At 35.3% G+C, this 25,553-nt stretch overlaps 1 protein-coding gene across 1 annotated transcript in view; it reads right to left on the bottom strand.

Annotated features, from left to right (window-relative positions):
- The window catches only part of LOC134534750 (elongation factor 1-gamma), a 58,439-nt gene that overhangs the window by 9,704 nt on the left and 23,182 nt on the right, over positions 1 to 25,553 (bottom strand). The window contains exons 6-7 of the mRNA XM_063373272.1: positions 12,115 to 12,248; positions 630 to 801 (exon numbers count right to left, since the gene is read on the bottom strand). Coding sequence (XP_063229342.1) covers positions 630 to 801; positions 12,115 to 12,248 — 306 coding nt within the window. The remainder of the gene's footprint in view (positions 1 to 629; positions 802 to 12,114; positions 12,249 to 25,553) is intronic.

Below are 25,553 nucleotides of genomic sequence, written 5' to 3'. Positions count from 1 at the left end.
GCGATGAAAAGAATGCGTGACCTTGGCTGCAGCGATCAGCTGTCTTGGGCCCTCGGACTGGCCGGGCGGCTAGCCACACACCTCTGTGTGAAAACAACTCGCGTGCCCACGTCTCCTCACACGAAAGACTTAAAAACCACTGCTCCTCACACGAAAGACTTAAAAACCACTGCTGCCCAGCACTAAGCAGCCCGCTTCTATGTCAACAATGCACACGCACACAAAGCATGTGTATATTTATATGTAATCTCCGAATGTCCACAGATGGCTGTCTGTGGGCTAATGACAATGACCTTTGAGGCAAGCATGACTCGGCTAACTGCGATTTTCGATTATCCGACTCACTCGTCCCCTTCATTAACATGGATAGTCGGGGTTCTACTGTATTCTTAAAATGGGCTGGTATTAACATTTACATATTAACGTTTATGCAACAGAATTAGACTACGCTGAAATGTTAGTTTGAAATTTAAGTTCAATAATTTCAAAAATTTTAAAATTGAGCATTTTCAATTAATGTGATACTAATGTAGTTGCTAAAGACAGCAGAAAGCCAGACTGGGAAATTCAAAATACGTAACTGAAAAGAACATGCTTTTAAGTAATCTCTATAGTAATTTAACACTCACCCTTTGGGCAACAGGTCAAGTGGATCCTTACTTTTCGGCTCAGCTGCCAAAGCTAGCTCTGTAGCATCAATCTCCTCAGCCTCTTCTTGTGCTGGCTTATCATCTTTCTTCTTCTCCACTTTCTTCTCTTTCTTTGCACTTGTTAAACCACTACCAGCTTCCTTCGTCGTATCTGCCAAAAGCATATTTTATACATAAACATTGGTGTACATTACTTACTAGTTACTACACATTACAACATTTGAATAACTTGTACACAAACGTGTACTTGAAGAAATTAATATTTTCTTTTAAAATTACTTATGAACTCTATTGCAGGATTTAATAACAGGGCGCCAGAGGTATTCAACATGTGACAACAAAACAATACTCTCAATAATTATTTTTATTGAATTAAACATAGCATGAAAAACCTCGAGTCATGGAATCAACAAAACCAACAAATATTAAATAACTAAATGAGTCCAATCTATGGGATTTCGTAGACAACCTGACTCTTAAACAAAATAAAAGTTTTGGGGTTTGCTCCGGCTTGCTCGAGCATGAAATTCCTAGCTTCTGGACCTCTGAACCTGTGTGTGAATAAATTGTGGTTCTTAATTAAATTGCTGATATTTGCCGAAAATCAATGGTCACGTAATTTGATAATACTTTAAAGTTTGTCCTAATACTGTTCAATTAAGTTGACGGTAAAAATTACGTTAGCGTCCCAATACACAGACGATGCAGGCCATACCTTATCTCTGGACGATTAAGATCGTTCAGAAAATACGTCCTAACTCACGTAAATTGAATGCAAGCCCTCTGCATTCAATGTCAGGGCGTCGCTGACTATTGCCCTGTATGCAGACGTAATTTTCACAGTAATAACGCCGAAAATAGCCTCGCCACGAATAAATATTCCCTGAGGGAATAAACTTCACCACGCACTAAATGGCGTCATTTTCCACTCTTTTCTTCTTCTCTCTTGCCTAAATTAAATTGTTACTTGAAATAGGCCAATCACGGCCGCGACACGTTAGCGTCCTTTTTCCCCTGGGCTAATAAAATGTCACTATTCCACAAGCATAGGCTCGTCGAAGCTGTTCCAAAAGCCCCGCGATTATTTATATCAGCAGTTGTCATGACGACGCAGCACGAGCTGCGCGCGCTGCCATGCGAAAAACAAAACAAAACACTGCCGAAAGTCCGGGAAGCGGTATTAACCTCGAACAAAACAATAACAAACAGTTTCAGTTAGTCTGATAATACTGTAGTATTACAAACTCTTAATACTATCTTACATGCTGATTATTTAGTTTTCTTCATATTACTAATATTTTAGGGGTTATGGTGTAAATTAACTTCTAAACCGCTTTTACATTATGTTTTAATTAGGGGTGTGCGGGATCCCGACGCTTCGGGAAAAAAGTCGGGAAAATAGGCTTCCCGAAATGCCGGGCGGGAATTTTATTACTCCCGAATTTTTCGGGAAATTGTTTAAAAATTTACAAATGTTTACTAATCATGTGAAAATGTTTTCTATCAATTCAAACTGTTTTTACAACAATATTTTTTATGGATTCGTACATTTATTAAGGGTTTCCGTACTATTTAAACGCAAAACATCTTTTAAACGTATGCCGATCGTAGCGACAGCTGTGGTGTGCAGTGAATTATGATAAATCGTTTACACATATCTAATTGGAATATAAAAAACGTACATGGAGTACCTTAAATATTGTATGCGTTCATAAATATATTTCTTCAAGGGTATAAATTTGCAAGATACGTGAATAGTCAGTTATATAACGTTATTGCCGTCACCATCGAATAGTTAACCTAAAACCACGTGTGTCGTTAAACACAAACAAAACACATGCGCAATCCAACCTTTTCGCCAAAGATATAAGAAATACTAGACTTGCGTTACATAACGAAGCGTAACCGTTCTCATTACTTGATAGCAGTGGCGATGTAGAGAACTGTATTGGCACTTTGAAAAATATGAAATCACGTAGCTTTACACCACTGCTCACGAGTATCTAAACATCTATGATTTTGCTTTGGGAGAAAAAAATAGTTGTTTACTTTTTAGTTTGGCGGGCTTTGTCGGCTGACGTTACGTTATTAAGGCTTGTGCGAAGTATCTGTTCCTATTTTCGATGCTGTTGTATATTAAAATAAACTAGCAGCCTACAAATAATGGATGTCGCAACCGATCAGCTTGTTACTTGTAAACCTAAAGTGTTTGGAAATATTTTGAAGGTCTGACAGTAAATCCCTGGCAAAGTGTGTCTCGTGTGAAATTTTTTTGAGATGCGAGCATGGTAGCACGTCTGGCTATAAAAAAATAATTTGAGGATGCTAAAAAATATGAAGTCGCCGCTGAAAAAAGGGCAAGTGAAGCAGACAAAAGAAATAGCAGCAAAAAAACAACTAACTTTGCAAGAAACGTTTAAATGGCCATCTTCTCATATTATAATTAAAAATTTGCTTTTTTTTAAATTTCCCGACCCCGTCCCGTTTCCCGCGGGAATAATTTATTTTTCCCGAAAATTTCCCGCAGTACAAAAACCTATTCCCGCACACCCCTAGTTTTAATTCAAATTTTCTCAAAACAGATTTGCCAAATATTACAAAGAAGCTGTAAAAAGTCAAGATTATAAACGCTTGCATGGCCTATTACAGCTTGAAAATAACATTTAGTAAATAAAAATATCTGGTGGTCAAACAAATGCAAGGAGGTATTCAAATAAAAGTAATTACAAGAAAATAAAACAACTTGGCCTAATCTAAACAGAAACTCTTTTCTTGCATGAAAATTGCACTCCTACTTGTCAAACTTGATTATATCAAAAAAGGTGTGGCAAAAATGCGAAAAAACATTGTATCTATTCACAAGAGATTCAATAATTGAAAATACATACTAAATTTAATATGAAAATAGAAACAGCAAACAGCCAAACAATCAAGAGTTAGGTACATATTATAATTATTTGAACATACAGCTTCAAAAGTGGTAGCAAATCCTGTAGTTCATATGTAGCTTACTGTTGTAAACCGCGGTGTAGTCTATTAAACGTATACAGAGCATCTCATAATTTTTTCCCCACAGATCTACTTTTAGTTAAAATGATTATCCCCCAGGATCTCAGCTCAAAGAACTCTTTTGTTTATGTGGGAACACTCCCTAACCTCTGTGGCATTATTTTAAAATTATACATACATGTGACTAGTAAATGTGGTTGATCTGATACATAAAACAGCAGCAGTTACAATAAATGTGCCTAAAAATGAATTTCAAGACAATATTTAACATAAATTCATGTAAATATGGTGTCTTCATGCAAGTTTAGAAAAGTTCATTTTACAGAAATGTTAGTTCAAGGGAAATTGTTCAGTAGTACTTAATGCTAATGATTTCAAACTCTAAACATCTTTTAATGACGGTGGCAGCTAAAGCATTCAAGCCTATTAGTATCCCTGGCTAAGGAGTACTCATTTTCATGCAATAAACATTTTTTTCCTGCTACTGGAAAGCATGATGAAACAAATAAAAATACCTAAATAATTGTTTTCAAACTTAAAAAAAAAAAAAAAAAAAAAAACCCTTTTATCATTCCACGAAGACTGAAAGGGTACAAATTTTATTTTATTTAAATATTATTTATGTAATTTCATTTTCATTATTCTTTAGTTTTAATCACTCTTGAGTAGTACTATATGTTATTCTGTTTAGGAAAAAGGCAAGAAAATGTTGTTTGAGCACTTACAAATTTCATCTATAGATAAAACTGTTTAGAAAAGGAGTATAAAATGATAGAAGATAGAAATGCTCTTAGCCATTGGTGAATCAATGCGTGTTTCCAGTTTACAACCACATATACAGTAAAATACTGATATAACGAACTTCACATTAATGAAAATTTCACTTAAACGAATGATTTGAAATACCCCTCCAATTACTGTACACATACAAGGTTAAAATATTTCAAATTTACGAATTAGATTTTCGTTACAATGAAAGAATTTTACTGGTTTTCTTCGTCAATATCTTGCGCATTTACTGAATATTTAGTCTATGCGTCAAAATATTTACTTACTGTCGTTCTCTTGGGATAATTTCAATGATTCAAGCATTCAACGGCTTTATTTTGTTGTCTATTTACATTGAAAACGGAATTGCAAAGTTTAATGTGCATTTGTTTTTTTTTTTACCCAAGATATGGCCAACCGCTTTTACTCACGGCCATAGAATTAAAAAATACACTACTAGTAGTAGGAACTGTATGTTTAGATGTGCGCACTTCACTTATTTTATTTATAGCGAGATATGGTCAACGGCTTTTCTGTAGCGGCAACATTTATGAAAAACTTACACAAAGTTAACTCACTGGAAAACTAGATGCCGCTAAAACTGGCAATATCAGCGACTCAAAGGTTTCCATCTTCTGCACATATCGTTCAGTCTTTGGTCTGTTCAGTTTCCGTTTCCATTATTGATTGTTTACATTTTGTTGCCATCAGTGATTTTCAGTGACGTGCTGTATTTATTTATGCATTTATTATTTTTCTAACCAAGTTTCAGTTTAATTTTTATCATCATGGACGATATAAAAACGGAAACAGTATTCTTTAACAGAAAAAAATTGAAATCTTGAAGGAAGTAAACAAAGGCACAAAAAAAACACATGTAAGGGCCGTAGGTAATCGAATTAGTGTCTCGGCTTAAAAAAACACGGCACTGCCTAGCCATTAGTTCACGGTCATTTACAACAGCCGAAGAGAGAAAGATAAGATTGATAAGATCGTGCTGACCTTGCACACATAAATTTTGGGTAGGCCCCCTGCCCCCTTCATCCAGCTGAATGCCAGCCAGACACGTCGCTGACCATTTTTACTTCTCTATTTTTTCTGCACTTTTAAATCGTCCCGGATTATTCGATTCCCGTTTTAGTGCATCACGGATTAACGAGGTTTTACTGTATATTCTTTTACAGATTGAAATTAGTTAATGTTTTTCTCAAAATAAACCACTAACCCTGTAGCATAATGCAGCTCAAATAATTGAAGATTATAGGGTAGGTACATAAATACATACCTGCCAACTTTGGCCAGTCCAAAAGAGGGAGGTTTTTTAGTGGAGTAAGTAAATACTTGTTCCCCCAATAAAGCGGGGGGTCCGGGAAAATTTTGTTTTGAAAACGCAAAATAGTGCTTTTAAGCATATTTCTAAGTAAAAATTATAAAAAAAAAAGCTGGTTGAAATTGTAATATTTTTATTGGACTAATTGTTATTTTTAAGAATTGTCTGCACATGCCTAACTGTGGAGAGTTCAAAAGAGAAAGATTATCCCATTTACAAAATATAGGGTAGGCAGGGCCACAAAAAGAGGGCATAGTACGTGCACACCATATAAAAACAAATTTAAAATTTACTCATCTTTAACATGCGTTAATTCTAGATTGTTAATTTTTTTCCCCCAATTTTCAATCAACATCTTTAAGTTTCTTGATATTTACTATGCCTAAATAAGTCCTATGTCATTATCAATATTTTATAGAAATTTACCACTTTACAAAATGCAGCATGTTCACCTTTCCTCGATTGCAAAATGCACGGAAATTCGTCACTGAATGTCTTCTTGTACAAAGCAAGATACTTCACTGTAGGCTTACATAGCGCCATTTCTATTAAATCCCCATTGCGGAGTAGACCTACAACTAAACAAAAATACTCATCAAGCAACTGCTTCACAAAATAATATTTTTATGAATTCACTGTTGAATAAATTCAAAGACTATAATGCTAACTCTACACTTCGTCTGTGAGCACACAGCACAGACGCGAACAAAGGCAAATTTGTTCGGGCACAAACTAACAATTCACACATAGCCGGCTTACAAACCGAAGCGAATTTGGGCACAAATGTAAACAGTGGTATCATAAACTCATTAATTCAGTCCGTCTTTATTTCAAACCACCACCACCGAAAACACAGTTTTCAATGTTGACAGCACAAGCCATCTTGGAAAACAAATGAAGCCTTTTTCTGGTTGGCTAACAAACACCAATGACGAACGTGTACCAAAACAGCTCCCATAATTATCGTAAATAACTACGTTTCTTTCTACGCTTAACCAAGAGTTTTAGCCAACAATTGTGGGCATTGAAGCTATTAAAATAACCACACGTTATGGTACGAACCGTAGTTACTAAACGCTTGTATGGATTAATGGTACAAACATATTAATACTATAAATTTATGGCATTAAAAACTTCAAGAGAAACAGAACCAAAAAGCGGGAGATTTTAATGACAAATCGGGAGGGTGGGAGAAAGGTTATAAAATCGGGAGTCTCCCGCCTAAAGCGGGAGGGTTGGCAGGTATGTAAATAGTTCCATTTTGTTTTGCCATTGCATTTTGCAGTATGGGAATAGTAAATGTACTTTGGGATATTTCAGTTTAAAGAAATTTCAGTATAAAGAACAAAATCTCTTGCTTTATACGACTCTGTTATAACGAGATTTTACTGAATTGGAAACTTTCCACTACAGGAGCCGACAATAGCAAGGGAAATCCTCGTAACTTATAAGTACTCATAATAACAGAATATAGAAAATTGAAGTTGGCGTTAGATTACTGAACCTTCCAAAAAGTCTTAAAAAAAGGTATCTGAATTTTCTTTCTTTTGTTTTAATCACAAATTAAATGGTTAGACTCATGAGCAAGCTCGGAGACGCCACAGATAATCACAGTCTCCGTGCAAAGTCAACGAGGAGAGTTGTGCGCTTGTGTGGAGTAGGAAAAGGCAAATAAAAGGAGGGAGGAAACACGGGCATCGGCCATCCTTCCTGCTTATGCTGATGCTGTTTCTAAAAGGAAATACTGGAGTGAGTGGTGGCTGCCATCATCGCATGCAACAGAAGTTACTGCCAGGATTTGTCTTCTCCATACACATGTAAATGACACAAGTCTTTAGTAAATATTGATCTGATTTAACATTTTCACAGTAAGGTTTACACCTTCAATATCAATAGAAGTGAAGTCGTGTGACATGTCTCAACATGGCAGTCACCTAAACCCCCCCCCCCCCCCCCCCCGGCCAAACAATACAAAATCACCTATCTCCTACTATACAAAGGAGATTTGGACAGAAAGCTCAGACAACAATATGTGCATCAAAAAGGTAGAAAAATGGTTGCAGTGTTGTGTGTTTGACATGTTGCCATTAATAACTAGGGAATATGTGCGCAAAAAACAATTTTGTTGGGGCACAGTTCAAAGTGAGTAGCATGTGAAATACAAACTATGAGTTCCAAAACCTGTCTAAATAGATAAGAAGCAATCAGAAAATATACTTGTGCATCAGATTTATCCCTTAAATTTCCTTAATTTCATTAAGGAAGAAAAACATGGAACAGGAAGAATCTTAACTGGAAGTCCAAAAAAATCTTGAATATGGATCAAAGAAATGTGAAAATATTTTCCTCCCTTATATAGAAAGTATTTACAGTAGAACCCCTGTCATACACTTTTCAACGGAGGGCACAAAAATGGTGTATGATGCGGGAAAGTGTATGAAAAGGGAATGGCAATAATAATTTTTTCTTCAATCTAGCATACCAGCACAATGTCAGATTAAACTTAAATACATAATGTGTAAATAATTGCATTATATGAAAGATATGAATTCATAATTATATATACATATAATAAAACCACCAGAAATGTAAAATACAGTCCATAATCAAGTAAAGCTGACATGAGAAACAGAGGCCTTACAAAATGTTATGAAGTCCTTTCTTGGAGGGCAGGAAAAGTCACCAAGCCTAAATTAGAAATTAAAAAAAAATTAGGCTATTGTAAAAAGAAAATCAGAAATTTATGCTTGTTTGTTTCTTTTTACAAACAACTTTATGCAACAGAACAATTTTCAATAATATTTTTAACTTGAGAAACGTAAAATACAAAACACTCCGATCGTAAGAAAACAATAACAAACGGGTATATTCAGTTCAAAGATTAATGAATGCACAAAATATGAGATCCGTGCCTTGGTAAAGCGCGTGCACCATTTTCATAATCATTGCCAGTTTGCGCCACTAGTCTCGCTTGATGCTGGCCATAGATGCTACTAGCGAAGTGCACAGTCTTCCTGATAATATCCTTATCTATGGTGCGATAAAGTTATTTTCTTACGTTTGCAAATGTAAACAATGAACGTTTTTCAAAATAAAAGCATTAAAATGTAGTTGATCAGGAGGAATATAACAAAAAAATTTGTGAATTTTGGGCTTTTCCGCATCGTAAAAACGTATGAAACGGGAAATTAATGATTTTATAAGTGTATGTTCCGGGAAAGTAAACCATTGTAAATATAGTACTTTCGGCGGGACCAAAATTAATCGGCGTATGACACGGGAAAACATATGAAACGGGAACGTATCATCGAGGTTCTACTGTATTTAAAAAAAGTAGACTGAATGAGCAATAAAAAAATTACATTTTGTATCCACTCATTATTTTCCTTTGCTCATATTACCACTGCACAAGCTGGCCTTGGTTTTCGTATTTTACATGGGCTCAACGACTCAGAAACTGTGACAATACAAAACAGGAATATTAAAGTAACTGGAAATAGTTTAATAGTAACTACTGTAAGGAACCATTCCAGAAAATTTCAGGAGTGAAATTGAAGCCCACGTAAAACTGAAATCAGGGTGGCCCAACAGGTGTTAGAAACAGGAGTCCTAAGGATAGCAGGACCAATGTAACTACGTACTGCACTACTGCTCATCATGCAGATTTTTGCCTACTAAAGTTGAGCTTAAAAAATACAATAATAATAATGCAGTATCAAATTTCAAAGATGCAACAGAACTTGTCATCCTGGTTTTGAACTTTCTTCCTTTACTGACAATCATGAGCCTCCACACCTGCATGCTGAGCACCGGTGTGGGCATATTAGTGCAGTGAGCATTGATTGCCTTCTCTTCTCTTGATTGTTGGGAGTGCTCTCTGCCCCTCGGGCTTAAATACATGACGTGAACGTGTGATCAAACATGGTGAAGTAGGCAATCCTGCAATTTGTGATATGTTACGATGTGGTGGCCCTACCCATATAAACAACTTCCCTTAACATTATTCAAAATTCAGTTTCGGCCCACTGCCATCCAATTCTAGGGTTTGTTAACAGTTTTTTAGTGGTTAATGTTAACTTTGTGATGATTTTTTTTTAAATGCCATGTTATGTTGCATAAAGTCCCGGGGCCAGCTGCTGAACTTAGCTGATCAACATGTTAAATGCCTGTTCTGTCTGATATCCATTCTAGTCTAATGCACTTTACATGTGTGTAATGAAAATTGTATTCATTTAGACTGTTGTGTCAATGTTTTTGCCATGTGTAATAACTGGTTCTTTTTAAAGCTCAAATTCACCTGGGAATTATAATTATTTGTGAATTGCATTGGAGTTAACTTGCTTTATAAATTTATTGTGATCCTAATTTGAATATATACAGTAGAACCCCGATTTTGCGAACACGGATTTAACGAAAACAGCGATTTAACATAAAGGTTTTCAGGAACCAACAAAAATCACCAATTTATTAAAATAATAATATAGATTTCCAAAAAATGCAAGTAAAAAGTAATGGAATCTTATTAAAAAATACACTCTGTGGTGTCAGTAATAGAATGGAGGTACTATATATTAACATGTGCCTTTGCATCATCTGTCCAAATACGAAAAAATTAAAAAAATTGTTCAAATTGCTTAAAAACTCCGGGCGCTGTAACTGAATTGCGTAGGTGCGTGCCATTGCGCGCGCCTGGATAGATAGACTGTCCGCGACACATGACGTCATGAAGGGTTTCTTTGTCCGCATCCCCCTCCCCCATCCAAATCCCTAGCTTGACTCACCACGTTATCTTCCAAACACGCCCGCATAGTAACAGTGCTAGCCTATAATCACACGTTTCCAAATATTCCCTTTCCCATCCTCCAGGTTTTTTCAACTTGTGACCACGTCACGCCAATACGCCATTATCATTATTCTCTAGATGTGTAAAAGTAACGAAAAAAAGCGTACCCGTATGTATTCGTTACTATAACAATTAGTACTTGTTACTATTGTATCGTTACTCGTTACTTCTGGAACCGCATTAAAAAGCTATGTTATGTTGCACCAACGAATCGAGTCGTATTGCGTACGCGTACATTATGACGTCGCGTAAATAATAATAAATAGAATATAAACAATTAACAATATTTGATAGTTAACAGTTTTTGTTAACCAAGAAACAATTAAATCTCATTAATGCGGCTTTTTTATATTATCTCTTTTAAGATAATAACAAAAAAAATGTGAAAATACGTGATAATAAAAAACAAAAACATACATATTTCTAATTTGTAAACAATACTTTCTTACGTTGTTTCTGTTCCAATCTCAAACTTTGTCTACACACACAATACCTTTAATAAACAGTAAAAAACTTTGACGACGAATTTCCAAATTATACTTTACTTAATAAACAAACATCGTTCTTTGTAACGCAAATTCATCGAATATGCACGCGCATGCATAAAACATACGAAAAATGTGAGTTCCGAGATGCAGCCGTGTGTAACATTTCGTTACTCGTTACTAGATGGCGCACCCGTTACTCAGTACCGAATACATACGGTTTGCTACAGCTCTATATTCTCAGTAAGAGCTTTGTGCGCGGTGTTTAGTTTTTGGAATACGTTTTTTATAAGTACTGCGCAGCTAAGCGAACAAAGAGTGCCAGCCGGCGGCCACGCCGCACCGTAACAGCAGCTGACCGAGTACAATGACCTTTCTCCGTGTACGGCGCGCTATGGACGGTAAATTTCCATCAATTTGCGGCCTTTTTTTTTTAATTTTTTACTGTGACACAATGTGTATGTAGCTCGTTTTTGTTATAAACGCTGCAGGTTGCGACTGTATTTTAATAAACTTTAACGTATTTCTTACACTTTACATATTTTTAAACTTTTTTTATGCCTCATTTTTCACGGTTTCTAAAAATCTGTATGTACGACCGAGGTGTACGTACGAACCGGGGGCAGTACGAGCGAGATCAAAAACGTTGAAGATGGAAAGTTGACGAAGTCTGAGATAGCACGGCAGCACAAGATATCAGCGTCGACCCTGTCTACAATATGGAAACGTAGGGACGCGATTATGAGTGCGGGGGTCATTGAAAATCGGTAAATCGGATTTAACGAAACATCGATTTAGAGTAAACATTTTCGGTAACCGTAGCACTTAGTTAAATCGGGGTTCTACTGTACTCCAACTGTTCTTGATTAATTCTGTTTTGCCAACATTAGTAGTATGCTTGGTTAACACAAATTTATCTTGACCATCCTAGCTTATGCAAAGAGTTGAAAGCTCTTCGAAGTCTCTTAGCTGCCGAGGTTTCAAAGTCTACCACAATCGGTTACACAAATAATTTAATATTTTACTTACTTTTAAACTCAGCATATTTCTTGGGGTCAAATTCACCAGCCTTCTCACAAAGTTTGAATTCTCCAATTACAGACTTCATCTGTGGCTGATTAACAAGAGTTGTAAACCATCTGTTGACATTCTGGTATGGTTTCCTACAAAAAAAATATATATCACTTGTGAAACCCTAGAACTTTGAAAACAGTTAAAAAAGATATAACATATAATTCCTCAGAATACAAATTATAATATCACACCGAGTCATAAGAGGTGTCAGAAAATTGTATCATCATAAAAACTAAATCATATTAACTGCTTTCCCTTATAGAGTAGGCAAGTTAACAACAGAGGTGAAATAATTATGTCCATTACAAATTCACAAAATATTTAATGACTGAATAACATCAGTAGACTACTACTTATAGATGATCAAATTTGATTCAAGTACGATTTTGATGCTGTTTGAAGTAATATAATTTATGATTACATGGTAGATTTGTAAGAGCTGCATTGATTGGCCAGTATATACCAGAAAGAGTTTTATATATACGAGTGCATTTGTTTGGAGCTTTTAGTCTAGTTCAAACCTTCAAAAAGAACAGACATATGTCGACGATTTCCAAATTTTTGAATCTTTACTTCAGAGAAACTATATTGAGTTTCACATTTTAAGGACAATTTTATTCGTGATGATTTTATTTGGTGAGATATCCTGAACTGGAATTAAAATTAATAGTTAATTGTCAAGAAGTAAACTTTTCATTTGATGTGGATGCTGTTTTTTATTGTTTTAGTTCAGAGGCCTAATCTTTGTTGTGAATAGTCTACAAAAATTATTACTTGAAAGAACTCATCTGGAAGTGCGTGATGGAGACGGAGTTGACTACAGGACAATAACTTAACATCATCCTGAAGTAGGGATGGGTCGGTACCGGTTCTCAGTTCCTACAGTTCTCAGCAATATAACCAGCACCGAGAACCAACAGTATTTCAATAAAACTTAACTGTAGATTAAAATGGCCTCATTCACGTCAAATTTGGATAAAAATTTACGTTTGGACTCCTGTGAAAAAGTAATAATCGTAGCCTTAAAAGAAATTACACGTGAAAATACTTTATTCTCCCGTCAGGCTGTCACATCTCAAGAAAATACATTTCTAAATCAAAACAAAACAGTAGAAGGTGCAATGGATATAAGCCATCGGAGTGGGCAACTGTACAACATATATACATCAGAACAAACCCGTGAACAGATAAGACGCCATATTTGTTTCACTGGTTTTTAAAATAGGCACCTAATAGACTTTTTGACATGCAAGTATGCGTGACTGATGTAAAAATACTAATTAAAAGTGCAAATTCCATAATACGTGTTTTTAATAGTAGCTGTGACTGTTTCCTAAATGTTCCCGTAATAATTATCAGCATTCCGAAATTTTATGCTGCGGAGTGTAAGTACCGTGTACCTGCATCCATCTAGCGGGATATTTAGTAACTATCCCCTTCAGGCAAACGGAATTGCTTGGGAAGTGATAGGTTTTTAGTGTTTAATAAAATGTTGTGGATGAGGATGCAGCGGACACGTGATAGCATTTATTATTTATTATTATAGCTAAAGTGTGTTTATTACTTGTGCAAAGTGGTGCATGGATGTGTAGTTGTATTTTACTTTAAACTTTTCAAACAAAATATTAATTGACACTTGGAAAATATAATTATGGTGGCAAAACTTTGCAAATAAATTTTAATATATATATTTTTTTATTTATTGTTAAGAATAGCATCAGAAGTGTGGCAGTATTTTGCTGTTAAAAGTGCAAACAAACTGTTCGCCAAGTGTTTACTGTGTAATAAACTTATTTCAAGAGGCGAGTCAAAATCCACAGCCAATTTGAAAAAAAAACATTTATCAAATGTACATTCCTTGGCAACTGGAAACATAAAAAATCCAAAACGTATGTTCGCACCCATACATGTGCCAAATACACCTTCAACAAGTGTCAAATGTATCGAAAATTACTTTCATAAACCAACTATGACTGAAAGTGTAAGTGTTCAGGCACCTGATTCTTGTAAAGAGGCACTAGTTGTACACGAGCAGGCTGTGGATAGTCCAAAATTCCAGGATTGTGAGCCACAAGGAAATTTTTCGTACTGAGGCTAGTAATTCTAGAAAATCGGAGTTTCCCCAGTTTTGTCTTCTAATGGTGAAATAAGCACCACGCCGAAAATAATAAGATATACATCTGCTGCAAACCAGCCTACATTAGCTCAAGCTTATGACAAAGTTTCCAAGTTCAAACCATGTGATTGTAGGGCCCAAAAAATAACTAGGCTCATAACTGAAATGGTTTGCTTAGAAATGCAGCCACTTTCAGTAGTTGCAAACAAAGGTTTTAAAAGATTGATTAACCATTTAGAGCCTAAGTACACTCTTCCTTTAAGAAAAGTGTTATCAAATAAATATCTGGAAGAAATGTACAGAGATCTTCATAAAAGTGTGATGGGAGAGCTGGGAGAAGTGAAGCATGTTGCTGTAACTACGGACTTTTGGACTTCATGTGCTGTTTATGATTATCTTGCGTTGACTGTTCATTTTTATCTAAAGAGAAATGGTACCTTGGAACTCTGTCAGAAAGTTATTGAAGTAGTACCATTCAAAGAAATTAGCCATGCTGGGGACAGCATTCGCCGCTTTCTTTCAGATTTACTTAATGAATGGGGCTTGGCATCAAAGGTAGTTGCAGTTGTGAGGGATGGTGGAACCAACATCACCAAGGCACTCGATGATTCCATGTTTGTTCCGGTACCATGTGCTGCACATCTTCTCCAAGTTGTGGTGAGAAAGTCATTTGTAGATAATCTTAATGTAAAGAATCAGCTAGTGCCCAAATGCAAAAAGATTGTCTCTAGTTTCAAACATTCTTACAAAAATACAAAAATATTGAAACAGTGCCAACAACAGCTTGATCTTCCCCAACACAGAATGATACAGGATGTATTCACACGCTGGAACAGTACACTGCACTGTAAAGCAACTTTCAGAGCAAAAAAATGCTATCATGGCCAGTAGTAGAAAAGATGCAACTGTAGCTGCTGAACTAATTGTGGATGAGTGGAGGAAAATTGGGGAGAAATTGATCGAGATAATGGAGATATTAGACTCTGCGACGGTGCAGCTGAGCAAAGGAACATCTTCACTTTCAGAGGTAAGTCCAAAGAGTGCACTTTTTGGAGTTGCCAACAGTAGTCATGCCACTTGTTTACATTTACAGTTGTTGATATTTAACTGTGCAACAACTTTTATTATTTAGCATTAAGTAATTGACTGCTGAAACTTACAACTTAACACATTTAAAATTCTGTGCTATTATTTTTCAGGTGATACCATTAATCTGTGTAATCCAGCACCATTTGGAAGTTCCTGTCCCTAAAGGCATTGGGCTGCAGGGCTTAAAAAATGATTTATCGGCTTGGCTGAAAAAAGAATTTGGCTTCATCTATACAAGTGACCTAATAGTAAAGGTTACTTTGTTGGATCCACGTTTCAAGATGAACCCTTTTCAGGATGGAAAATATGAAGAAATTTTGAGTTCGGTTAAAGACTCAATTATTTGTGAAAGGAAGATGGTCAACGAAACTAGTTTAATCCCTGAGAAAGGACAGACATTAGAAGCACAATCTTTTGCTTGTGATGTTCAAACAGGCAGAGGTAATTGCATTTGGGCCAGATACAAATACGTGCTTGCTTCTAGCAGCTCAGGACCTCCATTATCCACTAGTGCCGAAGATGAAATGAAGCTCTATTTTCATGAACCAACTTTGAACGTAGAGACTGATCCGAAGGCAGTCGGTCAATACTGGCATGACTCCGAGCATGAGAGACTCAAACAACTGGCTCTGAAGTACCTCTATTCCTTCAACCACTGTGTCAAGCGAGCGTGCCTTCAGCACTGCAGGTGCCATTTGCGATGTTAAGAGGAACAGACTTGACCCTGAAAGGGTCAAAATGTTGATTTTTTGTCATAATAATTTGATGTAGGCAATTAAGACTGTTGGACAGGTTTTTATTTTAATTCTTTGAATGTGCACCTTCATTTCATTGTTATTTACTGCCATCATTGTAATATTTTTAATTTATACTTATGTTTTAAAGAAGGGTGTATTAAAATTTCCTGAGGTAGTTGCTATTATTATTAAAGTTAATTTTAATGTAACAAATTGTTTTCTCTATGTTATTTATCATTACTTTTCACCAATACATTTATATATGCAGTTCGTAGGTTTGCTCGATGTAGCTTGAAAAGTATCTAAAAACATTAAATTTGCTTTGATAGGCCTAGCTAAAAACTGAAAAATTTAGCCAAAGCACTTCTTTGTTAGCACATAATAAAAACACCAAGGACAGTCTTAATCAAACATGTTTCTATTTTTAGTGTAATTAACAATTTTTAGAAAACATAAGTCTGATTACGTATATACTAGGCCTGTGCGGGATCCCGAAATTCGGGAAAAATTTCGGGAACATAGAGGCTTTTATCCCGTCGGGAGGGAAAATAAATTTCCCGAAATTTTCAGGAATTTTAAGTTTATCTTTACTAGATATAACATAACCTCAAATCAATCAGCTAATGAACCTAATACAGTAGAACCTCAATGATACGTTCCAGTTTCATACATTTTCCCGTGTCATACGCCAATTAATCTTGGTCCCGCCGAAAGTACTTTTACAAATGGTTTACTTTCCCGGAACACACACTTATAAAATCATTAATTTCCCGTTTCATACGTTTTTACGAAGCGGAAAAGCCCTAAAATTCACAAATTTTTTTTATATTCCTCCTTATAAACTACGTTTTAATGCTTTTATTTTGAAAAACGTTCATTTTTTACCATTGCAAATGTAAGAAAATAACTTTATATCACCATAGATTTGGATAGTATCAGGAAGACTGTGCACTTCGCTAGTAGCATCTATAGCCAGCACCGAAGCGAGACTAGTGGCACAAACTAGCAATGATTATGAAAATGGTGCACGCGTTTTACCAAGGCACGGATCTCATATTTTGTGCATTCATTAATCTTTGAACTGAATACAGTAGAACCCCTGTCATACACTTTTCAACGGAGGGCACAAAAATGGTGTATGATGCGGGAAAGTGTATGAAAAGGGAATGGCAATAATATTTTTTTTTTTCAATCTAGCATACCAGCACAGTATCAGATTAAACTGAAATACATAATGTGTAAATAATTGCATTATATTAATGAAAGATATGAATTCATCATTATATATACATATATAAAACCACCAGAAATGTAAAATACAGTCCATAATCAAGTAAAGCTGACATGAGAAACAGTGGCCTTACAAAATGTTATGAAGTCCTTTCTTGGAGGGGGGGGAAAAGTCACCAAGCCTAAATTAGAAATAAAAAAAATTAGGCTATTGTAAAAAGAAAATCAGGAATTTTTGCTTGTTTATTTCATTTTACAAACAACTTTATGCAACAGAACAATTTACAATAAAATTTTAACTTGAGAAACGTAAAATACAAAACAATCCGATCGTAAGAAAACAATAACAAACGAGTATACAGTAAAACCCCTTATTTGCACTTTTCAAGGAACCCCAAGGAAAAAGTGTAAATTGCGGGAAAGTGTAAATTGTGGGAAAGCACTTTTATTGGCAGTTAATGCTAAATTTTAGCTTAAAAAAATGTATCAGCATTTACTGGTGCTACAAGACAAACAATAGTTGTTTACAAAACATTAAAGTACTAACAGGAATATTCAGTTCCTTGGCCAAAACCACTCGGGTACCCACATGCTTGTCAAACTTCTCAATAATTTTAATTTTATCTACAATAGATAAAGTATTTCGTGGAACTTTATACCTATCCATCTTCAATCAAAATCTTGCCATAAATAATATTGTGAACGATAAAAAAACACGTGCTAACCAAAACGGACGTTGACTAATGTAAACAATGAAAGCCATCATAGATATGTACTGTACATAATGCAGCACTACTAAATATACGTACTGTGTATGAGCGCTTTCCGGTAGTATCGATAGCTCAGCGCTTCGGACTATGCTCTGCTACGAGAGTGCTCTATGACACCATAAATAAAACCGTTTGTGGTTCTGCTACGAAAGTTCTCTATGGCAGCAAAGATTAAAACGTTAGTAGAGGAGAGGCACCATAGAACTTGTCGATACATCAAAACGAAAGGTTACAGACAATAGGCGAACTACTTCAAACTTTTCACATCTGAGACTAACGTGACGAGTATTTACATTTTTACCGTGTTTTGAAACGTACATTCCGGGTTTTTTGGTTACGTAGCGGTGTAATTTCAGGGAAAATGCAACACGAAAGTTAATGTACAATAAAACGGACCTACATAAAATGACGTTATTTGCGGGAAAACGTCAATAACGAGAACGTAAATACGAGGTTTTACTGTATTAAGTTCAAAGATTAATGAATGCACAAAATATGAGATCCGTGCCTTGGTAAAGCGCGTGCACCATTTTCTTAATCATTGCTAGTTTGCGCCACTAGTCTCGCTTGGTGCTTGCCAAAGATGCTACTAGCGAAGTGCACAGTCTTCCTGGTACTATCCATATCTATGGTGCAATAAAGTTATTTTCTTACGTTTGCAAAGGTAAACAATGAACGTTTTTCAAAATAAAAACATTAAAACGTTTATCAGGATGAATATAACAAAAAAAAATTGTGAATTTTAGGACTTTTCCGCTTCATAAAAACGTATGAAACGGGAAATTAATTATTTTATAAGTGTATGTTCCGGGAAAGTAAACCATTGTAAATATAGTACTTTCGCCGGGACCAAAATTAATCGGCGTATGACACGGGAAAATGTATGAAACGGGAACGTATCATAGAGGTTCTACTGTATACCAGTTTGTTATTATTTTCTTACGATCGGATTGTTTTGTATTTTACGTTTCTCAAATTAAAATTTTATTGAAAATTGTTTAGTTGCTTAAAGTTGTTTGTAAAATAAAACAAACAAGCAAATAGTTATGATTTTTTTTACAATAGCCTAATTTATTTTTATTTTTAATTTAGGCTTGGTGACTTTTCCCCCTCCCTCCAAGAAAGGACTTCATAACATTTTGTAAGGCCACTGTTTCTCATGTCAGCTTTACTTGATTATGGACTGTATTTTACATTTCTGGTGGTTTTATTTTATAAATAAATAAATAAATAAATATATATATATATATATATATATATATATACAGTAGAACCCGTTTATAGTGAACCCGCCTATAATTAGGGACCCTTTTATTTCGCGAATGGTTTATTCACGAAATTTTTATACAAGCATATAGGGTCAACATACCAACAATTTATTAGGCATGTGCGAGAAAGACTTTTTTGAATTCGAGACGAGATCGAGAACGCAATTTAAAAATTCTCGAGAATCGAGTCGAGATAGAGAAATCTGTACTTTAGTTAACAGGATAATATGATCCAAAAAAGTAAAACTCAATAATCTGACAAACATAACATAATTATTCAATAATTTTATCAAGTATCCACAAAAGACGATGAATGAAACATTAGTTTACAAAGAAAGAACACTCTAGTGGCTAGCCTAATTTAAGATCTAAAGCGGCTATTTAAAAACACCAGCTGTTCAACATTTTCAGCCAACAAATTTTCACGCCTAATGCTCACAGTGTTTCCAGCAGTACTAAATAGTCGTTCGCTTTCAACTTGTGTAGCTGGTATTGCCAGATACCTTCTTGCTACTTTAGCCAGAGCTGGAAAGCGTATCTTGTTGTTTTTCCACCAGGTAAGTGGGTCACTGTTCCTTGGAATTACATCTTCACGAAAATATATTTTTAGTTCTTCCTCCAGACTTGATTTAGTCCTCACTAATGATTGTGATGTCTTCTTCAACACTTCAAAACTTGACCACAGTGAGCAAGTCTCTTTAGCTTCACTCACCTTCTCCAGTTCTGGTTCAGGACGATAATCATTTTCAGGTTGCTGATGTGAAGTGATGTATTTCGTGCACAACAACTTTTCATGGTCTTGCAATATCAGTCTTGAATCTAGGGTCAAGCGCCATTGAAAGAAGATCTTCTTTCACACAAGAATATGAAGGAAATCTTGATTTTAAACCTCTTTGCAGTGATTTAGCAAATGCAGTACCAGATTTGCATTGGTCTGTTTGGACATAGTTTGTAAGCATTGCTTCAATTCCATATATCAATGGGATTTTTGATGACAGTGTTGGGAACTTTGAGTAACATAACTCGGTTGTGGCCTCATCTATTGGTTGTAAAATATGTGCAATGCTAGCAGCTAGTTTCCACTCACTAGAGGTGAAGTTCTCCACTGCCATGCTCTCTCCTAAATCAGCAGAAATGGGCACCTGCTGCTCAACAAGACGTGACAGCATGGTGTATTCACTATTCCATCTAGTTGGCACCATTGGCAGTAGCTCGTGAACAGGTCTGTTTAGCTTCACTTGAAGTGCATGCAGCCTCTCACGAGCAACATTACTGTGTCGATAATGGCCAACAATAGCTCGTCCTTTTGCCAAAAGTGCTGTAATATCATGTTCATTTTTTGCATCGTGCAGTGCCAACTGTAGTGTATGTGCAAAACACTGAACATGATGAAATAAGGTTTTCCTTAAGGCACATTTAAGGTTTTTTGCATTGTCTGTTATGACATAAACTGGGACTTGATCAGTTGGCAAATTCCATTCTTCCATTGCCCCTGCAAGCTTTGCATGTACTGCATCTGCAGTATGTGAGCCTAGAAAGTGGTAATTGCCAAGAATATGGCATTTTAATTTGAATTATTCTGTTAGGTAATGGCCTGTAAGCGAAATGTAGCTTTCATGTCTCCTAGATGACCATGTATCGGTAGTGAAAGAAAGCGACTCCAGACCATTGATGGCATCTGTACTAATTTCATCAGCCAGTTTGGTTCTTTCCTCTTGATACAACTGTGGTATAACCGTCCTTGAAAATGTTGTTCGCGAAGGAATCTCGTAGCTAGGTTCTAATTAGTTGATTAGACCTCTGAAGCCATGGTCATCCACCATGCTGTAAGGTTGAAAATCACAAGCCATCATGATAGCAATTTTTTTGTCTATTTGATTTTTCCTCACATCGCTGATGCAAAGCTTCTGTTTTTTTGCAACACACTCAAACATTGAAAGTTGTCGACTAGAAGTCTTCTTTTCTTTAGCAGTTATTTTGTTGAATTCTTTTTCAGCGGCTGGATGTTGTTTCAAGTGCCGCAAAAGTCCACTTGTCGAGCATGAAGGCGTTTTAATAATGTTTTTACACAATTTACATTCGCCACCTTTCTTTTTTAAATAAAAGTTCCATATTGTGTCCATTTTCCGTTCTTTTTTATCCACACCACTAACACTTTCCTCCATCGCACTCAACTTTACTTGTTTTCGGTTTGCAATTACAACTTTACCTTTACACTCACTTAACAGTTTATTTGCCTACTGTCGTATGTAAACATACGTTATTGACTCCATAGTCTATACAGTTTCCTTGAGCCATGGACGGTACTTGATCATGAAAGTATGAAGATTCACCATCATCGATATGTCACTATCGATACGGACCGCAATTTAAACATCATGTTGCTTGTTATATACTGCTGGCCGTGTGTATAACCTAAGGCCATAAAACAAAATACAATCGCGGAAGAATTCTGCAGTCATGTTTACATATATTTTTATTTTTTACCGTACCGTTTTACGTTGATACATGATATTGATACCGAAAATTATTTCTTTTTAACTTTAATGTTGGTTTTATTAACGGAAAATAATCATTTTCTTCTGTAATTTAATGTGATAACCACAGCACAATTCATTGTTTACGTTTACCGTTTCATGTAGTGACTTGTGAACGGAAGTTGTTCGTTTTTAACTTTTTAATAATTTATCGTGTATACAGTACTTACTATCGTAACAAGTATATCTTATTTTATTCGATCTACTTTACGTTGAAGATATGTTAATTATTTCAGCACGCAACGCAAAATGCTGCCTCAATATATTATATTACCTAACCTATTTCTTGTTTACAAAATTCTCGAAAATTCCGAGCCAAAAAAAATTATCTCGAGACAAGATCGAGAAAATTTCTGTCTCGACTCGTTCTCGATGATGCCGAGACTCGCACATCACTACAATTTATGTTATTTTTATTGTGTTACAAACCGTTTATGCGTCGCAAAATTCCGCGAAATTTCACGAAATTTGCCATTTTTCTCGCTTTGCGCGAAATAGGGTTAAATTCCTCTATTTCACGAAATTTCGCACGAAATAGTCCATTTAAAATCACTATTTTTAAGATTTGCGCAAGAATATGTTTACAAGTCAAAGATAAAACTCCACACTACACGAAAATATTTTACAGAACGACGCCTAGGCAAATAATTTTTTCACTTTATAATTTAATAATATAAGTAACTTCATATTTTAACGCCCTCGGGTTCAAGAAACGGGTTTAATACGTTTATTAACCTAACAATAACACAACTGTTTTGTTTTCTTTCGTTGGCCAACGGGTTTCCTAACGGCCATAACAAGCCATAGAAAACAAATTACATAAACACTTTATCATTGCGACGCCATGTTGAATTTTTTAATTTTTCGCTGTGAATCTTTACTTTTTTCTTTCAAACCCCATTTATACGGAAAAAAGTCTTAATTTTCTAGAACATTCACAATATATCTGAAGTCAAAACCGAATTACGGTAATTTACAAAAAAAAAAAAAAAAACAATAATTTTACCAACATGGCGTCCTTCCATACAAAATGACGTCCTTGATGTATTGTGAAGAAAACTTACACACTTTATCTCGTCTTCTCTGAGACGTTCGGAGAAACATTTATCTTTGGCTCAGAAACTCCGGGCTTGTTTGTTTTGATGCTGCTTATTATTGAATACACACTTTTTATATATTTTTTTAGATTGAAAAGTGGATTTAAGTGTTACTCTTGAATTTATATATTCATACATTTATCTGAAACAGTAATTTAGCTAGTACTTTGCCCTCGAATGAAGCATGTAATTTAAACAACAGTTATACAATTGCAATTCGCCATATCTAAACGTGTTACAAGCGTTTAAATCATGCCGAAAATTGTATCAATTTGCAACTGACGGATTTTATGTATTTGATGCAAATAATCAAATATTGATGTGCAAATTTTGCAACTTCCCAACAAGGGTTTATATTAATATTACAATTTTAAATGTGTAAATGTTCAAGTGTTTAAAATAGCAAGATGTTTTCAATATTATCTCATAATGAAAGTTAAAATTTAACAGTTAAGTTATTTTCACTTTTCCTGTATTCTCTCCTCCCCCCCCCCCCTTTACATAAATGTACTACGTGTTAAGCGAAACAAATTTTATTTACCGCTTTATTAAAAATTTTGACTTTTTACACCGCTTCTACTGGTTTTTTTATACCGCTCTTACCAGGGGTTTTTACACCGCTTTCACTAGTTTTTTTGCACCGCTATTGGTAGTTTTTATTTACCATTTTTCAGGGTCCCTACCTATAATGAATTCCCGTTTATTGTGAATTTCCGTCTCGGTCCCGGCAAAATGATGTGAGGTTATGTATTAATTTATTGGATATAGCGCACAACTGTTGTCAATGTTGATACGTTTTCCCGTGTACCACAAACAAATTTTGCCGACATAATGCACATTTATCTCAAATATTTTCATATAATTACAAGTATTTTCACAAAACGTCTATTCTGGATCACATTAACGTTTTTCTCCGCAATATGCTACTCGATTGTCCACTTTTCATATTATAAACAAGTCGTAAACGAGTGGCCTCGGTAGGCTACGTGTAGCCAGAAATGGGGCTCAGTTTGGTGAAAATAAATAGTTTTCCCTGCATAGTTAAAGAATGGGCGAACGCGTGTACATTTAATAAGTTATCAAAATTAAACATAAATTACCGCCACACAAATACGTATGTACATTATAGCAGCAAATTCAATATTTTTACGTCTCATTTTTATCGTTCACGTTTCGGACAGTTTGATCGAGTAAGGTTTTTAAGACTACCACTAGATAGAACTCTGTGGAATAAATTTTTCCATAGAAAGTAAGAAATTTTCGTTCCAGCTTTAGCAACTGCGATACTAAATGATACGTTGTGATCTTTGATGCGCCAGACTCGTTATTTTACGTTTATTTACTTTTGACGGTAAAAACAATTTCGTGTTATAAAGCTGCAAATGTGCTTCAATAAGACATATGTACATAAAAAAAGGGTGAAAAAAGCGTTAAAAAACGTAAGGCATTATCTGTGCGAGATAAACTGGACATTATTAAAAAGGTAGACTCCAACCCCACTGTCCCGCACGTGTTAATATCAAAGGAACTGGGAATTGCAACATCCACATTAAATACAATATTAAACAAGCTGAACAATCTTCTTTCTCAAGCTTCGAATACACCACAGAGTATTAAACGCCTGAAAAAAGGAAAATACGCCGATGTCGAAAAACCATTAATAGAAAGTTTGTACATGTGTGGTGTATTAAAAATAATATCTGCATTTGCTCATAAAACTGTTGCTTTGAGTATTTTCATTCGTTATTTTCTTGGCTTAGGCCTATGTGTAGTTAAGATTATGCTTTTTGAGTATGTATTGCCAATATAAAAGTTTTCCCAGATATAAAGTTTCCCCTCTATAGTGAACATATAAACTACTCCCTTCAGATTCATTATAACAGGGTTCTACTGTGTGTGTGTGTGTGTGTGTGTGTGTGTGTGTGTGTGTGTGTGTGTGTGTGTGTGTGTGTGTGTGTGTGTGTGTGTGTGTGTGTGTGTGTGTGTGTGTGTGTGTGTGTGTGTGTGTGTGTGTGTGTGTGTGTGTGTGTGTGTGTGTGTGTATATATATATATATATATATATATAGATGAATTCATATCTTTTATTAATATAATGCAATTATTTACGCATATGTATTTATGTTTAATCTGACATTGTGCTGGTATGCTAGATTGGAAAAAAATTGTATTTTTGGCATTATTGCCATTCCCTTTTCATACACTTTCCCGCATCATACACCATTTTTGTGCCCTCCGTTGAAAAGTGTATGACAGGGGTTCTACTGTACACATTTCCTTCAAAATAAACATTTACAGTGCTGGAAAGAAGGAAAACCGCAAATCTTTATTCTGTTTTAGCAATCTTTAAACTTTTTTTTTCCAGGTTTAATGATAACTTGTTTTCATAATGTCTGACATACGTAAGTAATTACCTATAACATACCCGAAATACGACAGCATTAAAAATAATGAATGCCTCACTTGATGTTTATAGCAAAACAAACAAAAATACGTGAAAATGGTTCTATCTCAACTCTACTTACGAGAGAAACTTGTCAAACATGACAGC

Source organism: Bacillus rossius, chromosome 8 (genome assembly GCF_032445375.1).
Source record: "Bacillus rossius redtenbacheri isolate Brsri chromosome 8, Brsri_v3, whole genome shotgun sequence".
In the NCBI taxonomy this organism is placed as follows: Eukaryota; Metazoa; Arthropoda; class Insecta; order Phasmatodea; family Bacillidae; genus Bacillus; species Bacillus rossius.
Note: the sequence above shows the minus strand (reverse complement) of the source record. Positions and strands in the feature narration are given on the sequence as shown.